General features: G+C 43.7%; 1 protein-coding gene across 6 annotated transcripts in view; it reads left to right on the top strand.

Annotated features, from left to right (window-relative positions):
• Nucleotides 1–10,393, top strand: part of TEAD1 (TEA domain transcription factor 1) — a 275,134-nt gene extending 264,741 nt beyond the window's left edge. For all 6 annotated transcript variants that reach the window (NM_001435256.1, NM_001435255.1, NM_001435257.1 and 3 more), the window contains 1 exon segment: nt 2,304–10,393. In NM_001435256.1, the coding sequence (NP_001422185.2) occupies nt 2,304–2,417 (114 nt within the window). In that variant the 3' untranslated portion in view covers nt 2,418–10,393.
• The last annotated feature ends 6,518 nt before the right edge of the window (nt 10,394–16,911 follow it).

Genomic DNA, 16,911 nt, shown 5'->3' with positions numbered 1-16,911 from the left:
GGGGTACTGGTGCCTAGCACGGGTAGGGAGGAGGAGTCCAAGTCAGGTTTGCTGCTACCTTGGGCTGTGGTGGTGAAAAGGGAGAGGGATTCAAGAACTATTCAGGAGGTCAAAGCTTCAAGACATCATGTTTGGATATGGGGATGAGGGAGAGAGATGTTTCACGGATGGAGGGCCTGCATGCTTGGAGTATTTGATCTGCGTGGGAAGGGCAGGGAGTGAGATGAGAAAAGCAGGTGGGTGCCAGTATTGAAAGAAATCTTTATTACCTGGGGGAGGAGATAAATTCACCACTGTATCAGTTCATTTGTCTAGAACAGCATGGCATAATGGTTAAGCAAAAGGTCTTTGGATTCAGAAGATCTGGGTTTTGTTGACATTAGTATAACCTTAAACGAATTAACCCCAAGCTTCCTCCCTTGTTAAAGGGGGAGTGATGGAGCACCTGTTCCTAGAGGTGTAATATTATAGGAGATACCTTCTGTAAAGCATTTAAGACCAAGTAGATGTACAGTAAGCAGTCGATAGATGGTGGCTATTATTCTGAGTTTCTATCCATTCAGCAAATGTAGTGGACCCTAAACAACATAGGTCTGAACTGTTTGGGTCCACTTACCCGCAGATTGTTTTCACTAGTAAATATTAGAGTACCACACAGTCTGCAGTTGGTTGAATCTGCAGGTGCAGAACCGCAGGCAGCGTGGGGACTGTCTTCAGGTGGGACTTGAGCATCTTTGGATTTTGGCATCTGTGGCAGATCCTAGAACCAATTCCCGCAGATATTGGGAGACGCTTGCTTTATTAAATAACGGTTGTGTGCCAAACACTAAGCTAGTTACTGGGAAACGTAGTCCCTGGTCTTCAAGAACTTAGAGTCCACCAGATGAGATGGACATTAAAAAAAAAAAATTGCACAAATGTACATGTACTTACAAACAGAACATCACGCTAGGTGGGGGAAATTACAAGTACTGTGAGACTTTATTCCCTAGTCAGGCACCATAAATGTGGATGCCTTAAGGGTAAGGGAAGCAGGATGGGAGAAGCAGCCTGATACATGGGGGTTGGGGGTGGGGAGCGAGGCCCATGACGAACTGGACTAGGCTCTGAAATTCAAAATTAAGAGAGCCCCGAGGTGGCTGACAGCACACTCAAATAGCCGAGAGTCATTGAAGCATTTGAGGAGGGGAGTTGGGTTAGGTTTGCTTTTAGAAAGTTCCTTCTGCGGATGGCTTGGGGAGTTGAGTCTGAGTGAGGAGAGGAAGAGACAGGGTCCAGTGGGGAGGGGATTGCAGCAATCAGGGCCAGTGAGCTCAAAATATGAACACAGGCTGAGGCTGCAGGCAGGAGAGAGATGGATGGATTCAAGCCACTGCTCTCGAGAGAGGAAGCAGATGAGTGTTTCAGAATACACTTTGGAAGGTAAAGCCTATACATGTGAAAGGAAGAATCATTTGACAGGATTCTAAAGGAACATGAGTCTTCTCTTACCCGGCATATATTTCACTGAGTCCAGGCACTGTGTGTTGATATAGACGTGAGCAAGGGACTTGCCCCAGAGCTTATGTCTCCCACTGGCTACTGTGAAACAAAGTTTAGTAGAGGTTTAGGAATAAGATAGGAGACAATTCATAGAATAAATGACTGTTCCATGTGACAGAATTATAGAAAATTCTCTGTGTTACACAGAAATCATACCACCCCACAAAAAAAAAAAAAAAAACCTACACTAGGAATTCCTGTCTTGGCTCAGCAGAAACTAATCTGACTAGCATGTACGAGGACACATGTTCAATCCCTAGCCTCGCTCAGTGGGTTAAGGATCTGGCATGGCCATGAGCTGCGGTGTAGGTTGCAGACACGGCTTGGATCTGGCATTGGTATGGCTATGGTGTAGGCTGGCAGCTATGGCTGCGATTCGACCGCTAGCCTGGGAACCTCCATGTACTGGGGGTGTGGCCCTAAAAAAACGAAAGGAAAAAAAAAAAAAAACCACCATGTTAATTCTTGTAATGTCTTCTCAGGCCCAGATGCTGGGTGGACTGCGTCTATAAGAGCTTTCTTACACAGGGCAACTAAGCTTAGGTAGGATTTAAGTCAGACCTGTAGTATCCTGAGTTTGTGCTGGAGGGGGCAGAGTGAGGCTGGACAGATCTCTAATAACCCACTTTTTGGACATTAGACTCCATCTTCCTCTCCAAGTAAATCATAGTTGTCACAGCACGAATGGAATACGTTTTCGTTCATGTGGTGTTTGATATAGATGTATATGCATACACATATTTTCTTGTTTTTTTTAACAGGTGGTAACAAACAGGGATACACAAGAAACTCTCCTGTGCATGGCCTGTGTATTTGAAGTTTCAAATAGTGAACATGGAGCACAGCATCACATTTACAGGCTTGTAAAGGACTAACCATGGTTATTTATATATATAGATATCTGTATATATACACACACACATATGTGCGCACACACACACACACTCTCCATGATCCAACGACTGACTGTAAACCTCACCACGCAGGGGTGCTGCCCTGGCCCTGAGGTCACCCCAACTTTTCTAAATCCTGTTTGAGTGAAGTCATTTTTTCATGTGTTCATACTATCATTCTAGCTGTGAAGTTCTGGTACAGTTGTAAAAAGAGAAATTGAGTTGTTTCTGTGTGTTCTTCAGATCCACAGCCCACAGTTCCTCAGAAGGGTGAACCGTGAGAACCCAGGTCTCTGTCTGCAGAGAGCTGTGTCTCATTGTGGTAGGAAAAAAAAAAAAAAATTGAGACAGAGCATTTACCATTGGACATTTACAGCCTTTATATAAATGTATTTAGTGGGTTTTTTTTTCCAACATAAAATTCTTGTTTTAAGATACAAGTAAAATTAATCTTTAAATATAAATGTAAATTAGTACACAAAACTAAGAATCTTTAGACTTATCTTTGTAACTAATTAGGGTGGAAGTTATGAAAGAATGTAATTCACTAAATTATTTTTTAAATGAAACTTTCCTTTCTTTTTGAAACCAAATGTTAAAATATAGCCTTAAGAAATGCTTGGTAGAAATATCCTAATGAGACAAATTTGTACTTTTTTCCTCAAGGTTAAAACTAATCTCCTAATCCATTAAACTCTTGAAACAGGTATTACAGAGGAAGAAAACTTCACCCCTTATCCTTAACATATATAGTATATTTAAAAAATATAAAATTGTATTGTACTAATGTGATGATTATTTAATGAAAAAGAAAAGATGGCTCTTTTGCAATAAGTAGATAAATAATGAAAATCTAAACTTACAATGTTTATAGTCTTGTGTGTGCAGTTATATTTTATATGGACAACCAAATTTTTTATTAAGATGAGTAAATATTTGAACCACTGAAATTTAATAACAAAAATTTAAAATTGGCATGGATACTGCACTGTGAGCTGCAAATTCTAGAAAACTCTGTGGCTGGGAGAAATTTCATCCACCAAACTCGTAAAAGGCTCATCAGTTTTAGGATCTCTGCTCCCCAGAAAAATGACAAGCATCCTCACCAGCCTATGGATAAATTATTTCTGGTGATCCAGTATGCATATGAATCTGTGACTCTATGTGTGTGTGTGTATTTGTGTATACATATCTACACATATACATATAGTTATTTGACACATATTTATTGAACATCTATTCAGTGTCACTCAGTTTGCTAGGTGCTGATACGTGTGTGTTTCTCAACCTGTGTCTATAGATCTAGGTGTATTCTCTAAGGACACCCACCCTCTTGACATCTCCAGTCATAAGACTCGTTTGACTAAGATCAAAGAGGCTCAGCTGTCTATCTCTGCCCTTTCAGACAAGCTCATTGGGGAGGTTCTCTTCCTAGGAAAAAGTCACCTTTCCAACCCTAATATTCCAAAGTGTTGCCCAGGCAGAGGTGGTTTGATGTGGCTACATGTCTTGGGTTAGTTCCATAAGTGCTTCATTGGGAAGGGGACAGGGATTCCCTCTCCCCCCTGCCACCCTAACTTCCTGGAGGGAAGTGACATTGTTATAATTGTTGGGAATATGTTAACACAATAGAACATGAAATGTTTTGTAAGTTGTGAAACATCACAACTTTTATATCAAGCCAGAAATTAAAAACTTGGTTCTGTCACATTCAAGTTACAGACATACCCCCTTCCCTGTCCCACCACCTGCTCTGACCCAGCTTATCTACTGGTTAGCATCTGGTGGTCACGAACCTGAAGGTGTGGCTGGCTTGTGGCCAACAAAAGAATGCTGGACCAGGCGAAAGTACAGAACTTGCCCTTTTTGGAATTCTCACCCCTCACATACGCCAGTAGGATGGTGTGCATCTTCCCTCTAAGGAGACTACAGTTTGTTCCCTGATTCCAAGTGGGCCTTTGAGGAGTAGCCCAGTTGACCACCCTTCCATCTGGTCTTCAGCCCACACATTAAACTTCTGCCATGGTCATCATATTTATAACTTCTCTTGGTTACCCCTCTTAAGGACGTTTCTTTTGCTCCTGTCTCCTGTGTCTTTACTCAAGGGAACCCCCAGTCTCTCAGGACCAAGGGGTGTAGATGATCTTATGTGACTAAAAGCTAGTCTGTCCCAGAACATCAGGCAAAGAAATATCTGGTTCATTTTCTTGCCCAAGATTGGGGCTCTTCTGTGCTACCAGAAGGGCTCTTGAGATTTACCTTTTTCAAAGCACAAATAAATTGAGACCCAAAAACACTAGCTAGAGGGTGGTTCTGTTGGCTGCAGAGAAGGGCATACCCTGGTCCACCAAACTCAGAGTCAAGCTGGACCCATGGATGTGTGTCCTCTTCCTCTGCATGCGTTTGTAGTTGAGTTTGGGGGCTTACATGGATGACTGTGAAGATTGCTTTTTGCTCTTAAGTCAAATTTATTTCTTGCCTTGTTCTTCTAAAAATTTTTTCAGGGCAGATATTTTTCCTGTCTTAACCACAGGTACCCTAAGTCTTGGCCCCCTCTCTGCCTCTCCCAAATTACCCCTGGGATGAGCTTTGTGTTATGACATCTAATCCATGTCCATCTTTGGTCTTTCACCCTTTAAGACAGTCCTCTCCCTTTGTAAAGCTTTCTGAACCATGAAGAAGCCTTTCCAAAGCTCTGTCCTCACTGCTCTCTTCCGGGTGCTCTATCTCCTGGTGGACCCTCTGCTACCAGGATCGATTCAGGGACATCTTGTGCTTTCAGTGGAGAGTCTGGAGGCCAGTTTCCACAACCTAAGTAGGGAGAAGCTGAAGAACCGGGCTTTGGTCTCTTGCCATTTATTGCCACCTTAGCAAGAGACCTAAATGAAATCGGAGCTTTTTCAGAACATGTCCTAGAATCTCAGATCGTCTAAGCTGCAGTAGAACAGGGCTTCTCAACCTGAACCCTGTTGATATTTGGACCAGATAATTCTCTGTGGTACGGGGTTGTCCTGCATTGTAGAAGGTTTAGCAATATCCTGGGCATCTGCCCAGTAGATATACCCTTTCCTCAGCTGTCACAATCCCAAATGTCCCCAGACTTTCCCTAATGCCCCATGGGATACAGAATCACCTCTGGTTGAGAACTGCTGCCCTACGTCTGACAGGTGACAAATGCCGTATTTGAGATTTTTTTTTCCTTCCATTTGACTCTGAGAAAGCTTCTCTCCTGGGAGCCTTTCAGGCCATCTAGAGGCTGGTAGGAATAGAACTCAAATGACATTGTATCAATTCTTTTTTCTGTGTCAGAACTTCCATTTCACAACAGCCTCTCTCTGCTACAAGTGTTCTTTCCTTCATCCCTGGGGAAGTCGGGAACAGCTGGTCACTATCACCCCTGTAATCAACTCACACCTATTTAAAGTGCTTTTCTAATTTGCTCTTCATTCCTTATTTTACCAAGTTTAAAAAAAAAAAAAAGCCTATTTTCATTATTTATCATAAGCTTTTGGTTCTCATCAAACCTTTAATCATTTCAGTAAATTCCCTCTGGTGTTCTGCTGTTTAGCCTTACACTCAGTGTTTTGTAGAATTTATAGAAACCTCTGGGACAGTTCATCATTTAGCTATGGAGGAGAGGGATTCATTTTGGAAGAGGGCCGATAGAATTTTTCCTTATTCAGTCATAAGAGAGCACAGTCTACAGGCATACCTCACCTTAGAGATGGTGCAGGCTCAGTTCCAGAGTGCCACAGTAAAGCAGATACTGTGAGAAAGCGAGTACATGAATTATTTGGTTTCCCAGTGCAACTTTATAAAGTTCTATTTCCCCTATATTGTAGTTTATTAAGTGTGCAATAGCATTCAGTCTAAAAAAAAAAATCAGTGCACGTACAAAAAAATACTCTATTGCTTAAAAATGCCAAAACAATTACAGTAGTAACGTAAAGACTACAGATGACCATGAAAAATATAAAAATAATGAAAAAGTTGAAATTTTGCAAAAAATACTAGAATATGACGCAGAGACAAGCAGTGAGCAGATGCTCTTGGAAAAACAAGGCCAGCAGGCTCCTTTGACACAGAGTCGCCACAAACCTTCACTTTGTAAAAAAAAAATGCAGTATCTGTGACGCACAATAAAATGAGGTATGCCTGTGCCCACCTTCGTTTTGTAGATGGGAAGGTGAAGGCCCAGAGGAGAGATGATTTGCTCAGAGTCCCCCAGCTGCTTAGTGACAGAAATAAGAGTAGGCTGTGGGACTCCTCCCACTCCTCCCACTCTTGGCGGGGTGGTTCCTCTTCGGTGCTCATGCTTCAGTGGTCCCTGCAAGCATGCGAACAGGGTCAGTGCGGGAGAGAGAGGGAGGTTAAGACCCCCTCCCTCTGCCGGGGCAGCAGCATCACCCGATGCCGATGATGTTTCTCTCACCAGCATTGCCTGTCTGGGAGGCATCCATGAGCAGATATGAAAGCTGATGAGCCTTTTCCTTACCCTGAGGACAGTTCACCTGCCACAGGCTCTGAGTCCAATTTCTCTTGGCAAAGCATCCCGCCAGCAGAGTCCTACACTCGGACCAGCCAAAAACCCAGCCCCCCATTTCCCAGCACTTGGTGTTACAAACAAACCCAAGTCTCCTCAACGTCTCAGTACACTAGTGGCTTTTGCAGTTTGTTTTTATACAAACATAAATTGTTGAAACCACACAAGACGACAGTCAGTTTTTCACACCAGGTACAGATCATTTGTATGATTTTGTCTCTACTCTGGTACACTATACCTGTCCCAAGGAAGGGTAGAACCAATGTTATGTGTTGGTATTCACACCTGTGACATTAAGAGGATACGTCTGCATTGCTTCTTTCTTTCTGTTGATGTTTCTGTGGCAAAACCCTGCACATGTCATTTCTGAAAAGCCTTAAATCGTTGCGATGTTGCGTGTGGGGTTTGCAGTGCAGAAGGCTGCCTCGTAACTGTGAGCCCTTTTGTAAGCTGGAAGCATTTCTCTTACTACTGTTACTTTTGTAGGAAGTTTTAAATTCAGAGCTGCCAAAGCGTTCCGGTAAGCAGTGCCTTAGTGATACCTTAGTCGTGCCGCCAGCCTTTTCTCACACCAGTTCTCCATGTCCCTTTACTGATTGGCCTGGTTTTTAAACAGAGCAAGCAGTCATTGTTTTCATTTTTGTCTCGTCAGCCCATTTTTCTCCAGTTCTAAAGGAAACTGACTCCTTGATCTGAAATCTGAAGTGGACAGAAGTCAGTTCATTGACCACACTGTCAAATGTCTATACCAAAACGGAAGGTTTTGCAGTGTCGTAGTTTACTATGAAAAGCAAATGGTACACTTTTAATGTTGCCTTTTAAATTCACGACCAAATACTTAGCTATTTGTGGATCTTCTGCACTCCAGCATGAAAGTGCCTTTGGTTTGAGATTCCAGCTTAGAAAAGTGCTGCCATAATCACGATAATTTGTAGAGAGACCAAAAATATTTTGAGATCACCGTAATGCCTTTGGTTTACTGGGATGAGTAACCAACCACAGGCCTCTGTTCAAAAGAGCACGACGCGGACCCCACCTGCCGCACGGCTGTCTGTCTGCGTGAGGGGAGCCCCCACCCCCACCCCCACCCCCGACTCCCAAGTAGCACACAGCGGCGGGGGCAGGACCAGGAATGGGTGTGTTTGTGTGCCAATGACCCAGTGCGCCATCTCAGCTCGTCACCCGGCCCTGCGTCCGCCTGAGGGAACTTGCACACAATCCCCAGAAGGTCCGGCCAAGTGGACAGATTTCCTTCTCCTTCTGCCCGTGCTCAGTCTCCGCGGAGGCTGGCCTGCCTGCTCAGATGACAGCGTGCGCTTCTCTGGTTTAAGCAGTGATACCATTTTGAAAGTTGGAAGCCTCAAACTGAGATGACAGTGCAGAACAAAAATGGGTTAGGGTCATTACAATTGAAGTGTTCTTCTTAGGGCGAAAATGTTGACTCTGAGTGTTGTCTGAATGTGCTATGAGAAACTTCCAAAGAGCACCACTCACAATTTGGAATGTTCAGAGAAGGTTCCAGCCCTCCAAAGGGCAACTCTTTAGAGTAGTCCGTGTTGGCTTTTATCAAAACCTTGTATAAATTGGGAAAACTGATAGAGGGGAGGAAGAGGCGTGAAAAGGACGAGAAGGCAAAAACACCAGCCAAACAAAAGCCAGGACAAAAAAAGATTTTTCTTAACCAATATAGACTTTAAAATGACATCAGACGTAAAAGTTAGCCTCTGAACACTTAATGCATGTGGTCCATCTGTCTCTGCCTGGTGTCTTTACGAATACCCTCTTTGGGCTCTGAAATTTCAAGAGTGATTTCTGTCCACACCAAGTTGTGAGTATTCTTAGAAATTTCTACAAGAAAAAAAAAAATCAAATGAAAAGGAAAATTGCTCAACACAAGTTACGGATAGCTGCTCGAATTCAGCCCCTCCCTGTCGTGTCAGGACCACACCACAACTTGGAAGAAATTAGTCAAATATTTGTTTTCCTGCTTCCCTTTTCAACTGTTACTGTGCTTTGTTTGGCAATAGTTTTCTCTGATTAACTCATTGCTTATATTGTGAAGAATGAAGGTTTTGTGTTTCAAATATATTGCATTGCAAAGATAGTTTCACTGAAGTCATGCACCATTAAATAAGATGAAATATTTGTATTTATTGTCCTACTTCCTAAGCTGTTAACTTGTTTTATTCTCTGTGAATTTGCATTGAGTCTGTCCCGTGCCCTGTATTCCAAATGGCGTTTGTGTTTCCTCTCGTTCATCATTAAATGGGGACAGATTCCAGGAGATTCCACCTTTATCAAGTTGACTCTCCTTTGTCTGCCTTCCATTATGAGATTGTTTTTCCTTCCCCTTTCCCTAAGAGGCTGACAGATCTAGGTGTAAATCAAGTGGAGACCTGTCTCTGGTCTGTCTTCCTCCCTTCCTTCCCTCCCTCCCTTTCTTTCCTCTTTTTCCATGCTTAGTTTCACTGTGTAAATTAGGTATTAACTGCACTTCTTTTAAAAAAAAAAAATCTCCCTGTTACCTCCTTGAAAGAGTCACTTCTATAGGCCTTTTTCAATAGGCTCATGACTGCAGATAAGGAAAAAACAAGTAAAAACAAAACTACGTGCCTAAAAAAATGACAAAAAAAAAATTTTGTAACCTTTAAAAAAGAAACCTGAATAGCCTTTAATTCTTGAATATGCTTAAATTGTATGTAAATCGGTTTTTGCCACGTATGTTTGTTCACATTCTAAGTGACTTAATGGGATCCTCACAGTCTGTGTCTTTGTGTCACGTGTATAAGATGGGCTTGTGATGTAAGCGTTTCATCTGGTCAGTGGTTCCTTTGATATTGTACTGCTGCTGGGAGTGGGCTGGGGAGCCTGCCTTTGGGCAGTAAGGTTCCTCTTGGGTAGGTAGGAGAGATGGGGGCGGTGGGGGGCAAATTCTCACATACGTTTTCCTAACCTATTTGCAGAAACTTTCAAAGGCATTTGGTTAAACCTCTTGGCAGTACAGTATTCTTGTATTTGTTAACGTCTGTGTTTAGGTACTGGTACCTTTTGTTTAAAAATGTTCTAAGTGTTGGCTTTAAAGTGAATTTATCTTTAGTATGATAGTTATATGAAAATTATAGGGTTTGTGTGCAGAGAATTTTTTTATAAAGTGCTTTGTAAAAAAAAAAAAAATGTATTCTAGCTTTCGCGGTACATATGTGTGATAACTGTAATATCCATGACAGTTAAGTGCAATTATTTCATCACTCTAAAAATGCTATTTTTGTGTCAGTTCCTGCAGGTGTTTTCATGTCTTTGCAAAGTGACACATTTTGATGCCTTCTTGATAAAGTGGTAGACATTTTGTAGCTTTCTAGAAACTTTGTATTCATACGGTATCAATGAAAAATAAAGAAAATGAAAGTGTGGGTCACCTTTTTTATCTGCAAAAGTGTGTGTTGTTGCAAACGGAAGGTGCATTGTGTGTTGTGGGTGAATCTAAGAAGGACAGAGTTGAGGAGGCTGAAGCCGGCATCCTTTGGATGGTGTCCACCAAGCTGAGCTGTGACCGCCGCCCATCCTCAGGTGGGTGTCCCGCACACATGCACCAGAGCCTTGGGTCACGAAATGTAGTGCGTGCTATAAACTTTACTGGGCCGTGACCGTGTGCTGGTACAGTGTGTGATTCTCACAGCCGTCCCAATGACGGTGACGTTATTACTCTCCAACCCGTGCTCGGGAAGTGTAGGTCATCAGGCTCGTGACTGGTGCGTGGTGCAGCCTTAAATCAGTCACGCTGGCTCTGAAGCCTTGACGCCTGGCCCCTGCCTTTTGGCTCACTGTGACTCCATGAAGGCAGCTCACGGGCAGGAGAGAAACCTGGAGGCTAGGAGGCTTTCTTAAACAGCAGTGACCTTGGGCTTCTGACAGCAAGACCCGATGTACCCAGGGGTCCTTGGGTTTGAACTAGACCTGAGGAGGTTTGCTTCTCCCCATTTCTTTGAAATCTGAGGTAAAGCCTGCTCAAATCCTAAAAGGCCCTGTGGGAGTGGGAACAGAAAAAATTAGATTCCACCTTCTTTTAAAGAGGCTTATTTTTAGCAAGTTACAATTTGAGAGGAAGGCAGTTGTCCAGTGAGCTGCTCGGGGGCAGATGGAAGGGAGCTGTGGGGCTTTTTCTTGAGGCCTGTTATGTGTCAGGAGCCTTTCTCATTACAGTTGCCCTTAACCCACATCCTCTTAAATACAGAAATCATTTCCAGTTTTCCAGTGAGGAAACTGAAGCCCAAAGAAGCGAAATCCTTGTGAAGATCACAAACGCTAGTGAGTGGCAGGAATTTGGAGGTAGGCAAACCTCCTCCCTTGCAGTCCTGGCTCTGTGGCACTTTTGCCCTCCATCTCCTCCTCTAAAACAAGGTACTTTCATACATCAAAAACATCCTTTATCAGTGCCCACAGTTCTAGTCCACCTGAGTTCAGCGAAGAGAGTGGCATGCTAGGTAGAGGAATTGAAGGCACGCAGGGGAGGGTAAATAAGACTTCTCGTGAGATCAGGGAACAAGAAACTTCGCCTTGAACCCCTGATCTTTCTTCCTGCTCTACCTCTGAAAGGACTCTTCGCTACTGTGTATTGAAAGCCAAATTAGCTGCTCTTGTTAAGTAATCAGGGGGCAATGGATACAACTCCAATTCAAAAAGCACAGTGTTGGAGTTCCCGTCGTGGTGCAGTGGTTAACGAATCCGACTAGGAACCATGAGGTTGTGGGTTCGGTCCCTGCCCCTTGCTCAGTGGGTTAACAATCCGGCGTTGCCGTGAGCTGTGGTGTAGGTTGCAGACGCGGCTCGGATCCCGCGTTGCTGTGGCTCTGGCGTAGGCTGGTGGCTGCAGCTCCAATTGGACCCCTAGCCTGGGAACCTCCATATGCCGCGGGAGCTGCCCAAGAAATAACAACAACAACAACAAAAAAAAAGACAAGAAAGCCAAAAAAAAAAAAAAAAAAAAAAAAAAAAAAAGCACAGTGTTGCGTAAACCTTTAAAACCTTAAGAGTTTTTAAAAATGCCTTTGAAGACACGTGTTCTGTTTAATGCCTGTGTCAGATTTATCTAGGTGGCTGTAACTAGCGATGAGTTGGGCTGCTAGAAGCACTGATATGAGGTGGGGCAGATCTTGGGGTGGCAAGCCCTTCATCTTTGGAGGCACCTGTTTCATATGAAGTTGCAGAGGAAGTGGGCCCCCAGCCCAAAGGGTCCAGAGACGTGGGTTCAGAGCTCTCAGTGTTTTCCACCCAGATGTTCCTACTCCACCGTTCAGAGCCCCCCTCCTTTCCTATTAGGGCCTGACAGGAGACTTGTGAAGGCTGTAAATTCACCTTTATTTGTAATTTCTGATTTGATTTTTAGCACATTCTGCCCTTCAGCTGCATGAGCTAGAGATATCTTCAAATGCTGCCAGGGAGATCTTTTACACCATGCCCTGAGGTGAGCCTGCCACTTTCTTCCTTCCATGCCCAATTGCACTTGGAACAACCAAGCTATTAGTACCACCTGCCAGCCATAATGAACAGCACCCCTTCTCTCTAACATGCTAGAGATTATGTAAGGTAGTACCTCTCTTCTTCGGGGACCAGTTTACGACAGGAGACGGTCTTGGTTATCATGGTGCTACAGCATCCAGCAGACCAGATCTTCATTTAGTGTTCCCCAGAAGCGGACCCCGAAAAAAGACTTGAGTGCAAACAGTTTAATTGAGAGTCTTCATAAAGGTGTCCGTTCACGTGATGAAAAGTTAAATTGGCTGTGAAGAAGAGATCATTGTAAGGTAATATACTCTTAATAAAACTACCTTAACTCTTAAGAAATGAGAGAATTGCAAGAAAAAAGACAATCAGGCATCCCTTCCTATAGTTGATGGAACAAGCAGACAAATTCCACAAAGTATGTAGAAAAATTGAAGTACTGGAGTTCTCTTGTGGCACATTGGGTTAAGGATCTGGCCTTGTCACTACAGTAGCTTGGGTTGCTGCTGTGGCATGGTTCGATCAGGAACATCCACATGCTGCAGGTGCAGCCCCCCACCCTAAAAAAATTGAAATAGTGATTGTGTGTGTGTGTGTGTGTGTGTGTGTGCGTGCACGCTCTGTATCCCCACGTTGTCATTCATGTTTTTGCAATCACATGAAATAGTATGAAAACCACATACCTGCAAGTTAAGCAAGTCTCAGTATATTCCAAAGGATTGCTGTGATACTGCACAATATTCTCTGACCCGAAAGCAATTAAGGTAGAGTTGATTTTAAGAAGATCTTGAGAAAACTCCCATTTATTTAGAAATTAAGAAGCATTTCTAATTAGCCCATAAGAAAAGTCACAAATCAGATATTGAAAACTGTAAAAGAAATACCACCTACTAAAATATATGGAATGCAGCTAAAGCAGTATTTAGACGCTACTGGACTAGCATGGAGAATTGTGCATGTTAGATAAGAGAGACTAAAAACTAATGAGCTAGGCACTGAATTCATAAAGTTAAAAGACCAAAATAAGCATGTGCACACAGATACACAAGGAAAGGAACTTATAAAGAACAAAGTAACAGAAAACAGAAGATCAAGAAAGTCAAAAATTGCTTTTTTGGAAATAACAAAGTCTATCAACTAATAAGACTGATAAAAGAGAAAGAGAGAGGAGTTCCCATCATGGCACAGCAGAAACAAATGTGACTAGGAACCATGAGGTTGAGGGTTCAGTCCCTGCCCTTGCTCAGTGGGTTAAGGATCCAGCATTGCCATGAGCGGTGGTGTAGATAAAGGATGTGGCTTGGATCTGATGTGGCTGTGGCTGTGGCCAGCAGCTGTAGCTCTGATTGGACCCCTAGCCTGGGAACCTCTATATGCTGTGGGTGTGGCTCTAAAAAAGAAAAAAAAAAATGAACCAACTAAACAGTAACAGAAATGAAAATAGAGGTATCACTATAGACCCTACAGATATTAATGACAGTGTAATAAAGTAGTTAATAAAGATATACTGCTATAAACGCTATGCCAATCACTTGCCAAGGGATAAATTCTTAGAAAACTATAATAAAATTGCCTCATAAAGTAGAAAAGTTGATTAGTCTTACAACCATTAAAGAAGATGAAACAGTAGTTCCCAATATTTTTTTCTTTTTCTTTTTTCTTTTTTTTGTCTTTTTGCCTTTTCTAGGGCCACTCCCAAGGCATATGGTGGTTCCCAGGCTAGGAGTCTAATTGGAGCTGTAGCCGCTAGCCCATGCCAGAGCCACAGTAATGCCAGATCCAAGCCATGTCTGTGACCTAGACCACAGCTCACCACAACACCGGATCCTTAACCCACCGAGCAAGAACAGGGATCGAACTCACAACCTCATGGTTCCTGGTCAGATTCGTTAACCACTGAGCCACAACGGGAACTCCCCCCAATATTTCTTTATACTACATTTTTTTCTGTTCAGGAACATGTATGATTTCTGTGACTGATAGCAATATTTATTATAAAACCCTAGTAAATAGATCTGTGTGGTAATAGTGTAGAATTAGACAAACTAACCAATAGAGTAGAGAATAGGGAGATCAGAAAAAGGCCCAAGCACATAGAAAACAGGACAGGGATGGCCCTGCAAGTTCATGGGGTAAGTCTTTTTCAGACTCTTCTGTCTTTAACTGAAACACTCTGTGTCTGTTTTGTGTTTGTGTGGTCAGGGGTCAGCCAGGAATGTGGACAGATAGAATTTGAAGATCCTCTCTCTGGCCTTTCCCTTCCAGGAATCCATCTCCTTCCTTTGGGCAGCTGTAGTTGCCCTGGACTCAATCTTTTTTCGTGGACCAGAAAGATGGCTGCTTTTCCACCAGCCCCACCACGAGCCTGCACAACACACCCTGTGCCTGCCCCACTGGGGCCAAAAACAAATGGGGAGCTCACTCCCTAGCCTTATCTCTCCATACATGAACTTCCTACCCAAATTCACTTGCTTCTGGTCCCTTCCCAGTGTTCCCAGTGTTTCTAGTGCTTCCATTTTTGTTGATGTCCATCCCATAAAATCATATTCAATCATTCCCATAAGCAGAAGTCTAGCTGTAATATTTTAGGAGCAAGTAAAATTACGTATGTATGTATGTATGTATTTGGTCTCTTTAGGGCTGTACCTGCGGCACATGGAGGTTCCCAGGCTAGGGGTCAAATTGGAGCTGTAGCTGCTGGCCTCACACCACAGCCACAGCAACACCAGATCCAAGCCGCATCTGTGCCCTGCACCACAGCTCATGGCAGCGCTGGATCCTTAACCTACTGAGCAAGGCCAGGGATCGAACCTGCATTCTCATGGATACTAGTGGGGTTTGTTAACCACTGAGCCACGACGGGACCTCTGGGGCAAGTAGAATATAAAGATCCTTCTTTCTCTGCAGGTTCTGAGCCCCTGCAAAGTTTTCCCAACCCTGCTGTGAAGTCAATATGACATTTAGCGGCTTGGTAAAGAAAGTTTGGACTGATTTTAATCAGTTACATCTAGATTTGGGGCTTCCTAGGTGTGAAGGTGAGGATGTGGCCAGTGGTTATATGTTTGAATAATTGATTTTTAAGAAATGGTTACTGGAAAACAACAGCAACTAGTACCTAGCAGACTTCACTCTCCTCAGGAAAAGAGACAGGAAAGAAAGATGAAGTGAGGGATAGGGATGGGGAAGGAAAGGAAGAGGATGGAGGAGAAGGGAGAAAAAGGAGAAGCTTGGAGTGATCAGAAGGATCCAAGTTGAGGAGAAGGGAGAAGGGGCTGGTGTGGGCCAAAGATGCTCCGGGAAGAGGAAGCAAGACAGCCTAGAGTGAGGAAGTCAGGGATAGAAAGAGAATGAGAGAATAGCAGGAAATGTGGTTTGTAAAGTGGTCCAGCTTGGGAAAGACCTTTTTATGTCTTGGGGCAGAATTTCTATTTTATCTAACAGATGCTAACGATATGCAGTCCTCTGAGTTTGTAACCATCAAGGGAGCCTCTGCCCCAGGCCTTGTCCGTGCTCAGATCCATTCCTGGCCTTTTCCTTTAAACTGCAACCGGATCTGTTGTCTTATCCAGCAGCTGCCCTTCAGCTGGAGTGTGGCCAAAGGAAGTTCCTGGTAGGAGGGGAGGAAGGGAGAAGCTGGTGGGTGTAGTGCTTCCCTTCTTTCCCTTTTAGGTGGTGCCTCCAGCAGCGGCTATATTTCCTTCATGGGTCCAGCTCCTGCCTGAGGAACCCACAAGGGCTCCAGCTTGGATTGGTGATCCGGCTGGGGATCTGGGACCACCACCTCACCCCTTTGCTCCGTCATCCTAAAAGTGGCAGTGACTTTTCTGTTCCTGCTCTTCTTGGAGTTTAGCTTTTCAGCACCCACCCCCACCCCGACCAGCTTCCTGCTTATTGTAAATACTGAAGTGGGTTCTGTTTTCCTAGTTAGTCCCCCACTAACACTAGTTAGGGGAGCACTTTCTCTCCTCTACCCTGGTTTCCATAGAGAAGGGCTTTTCTCTGATCACTCTTGACATCTTGCTCTACTCTTTACTTCCACCCATGGAAGCACATACAAAAATGATCTGTTTAGTGGGTGACAGCAGTTGGTCCACATGCTCGTTTGGGTGGATCTCTCCTGGTGGAATTGGAGAGTGAATTTTTTTTTTTTTTTGTCTTTTTAGGGCCACACCTGTGGCATATGGAGGTTCCCAGGTTAGGGGTAAAATTAGAGCTGTAGCTGCCAGCTTATGCCACAGCCACAGCACCATGGGATCCGAGCCACGTCTGTAACCTACATCCCAGCTCACGGCTGGATCCTTGCACTGAGTGAGGTCAGGGGTCAAACCTAAGTCCTCATGGATGCTAGTCGGGTTCGCTAACCACTGAGCCACAATGGGAACTCCTGGAGAGTGAATATTAGCACAGGTTTTGGTCTACCTTCCAGTAGAACCT

Source organism: Sus scrofa, chromosome 2 (genome assembly GCF_054392235.1).
Source record: "Sus scrofa isolate SSC_HxYL_T2T_F1_AM1 chromosome 2, Sscrofa_HxYL_maternal_Yorkshire_Landrace_v2.0, whole genome shotgun sequence".
NCBI lineage: Eukaryota > Metazoa > Chordata > Mammalia > Artiodactyla > Suidae > Sus > Sus scrofa.
The sequence above is the reverse complement of the archived record's forward strand: the minus strand, read 5'-3'. Positions and strand labels throughout refer to the sequence as shown.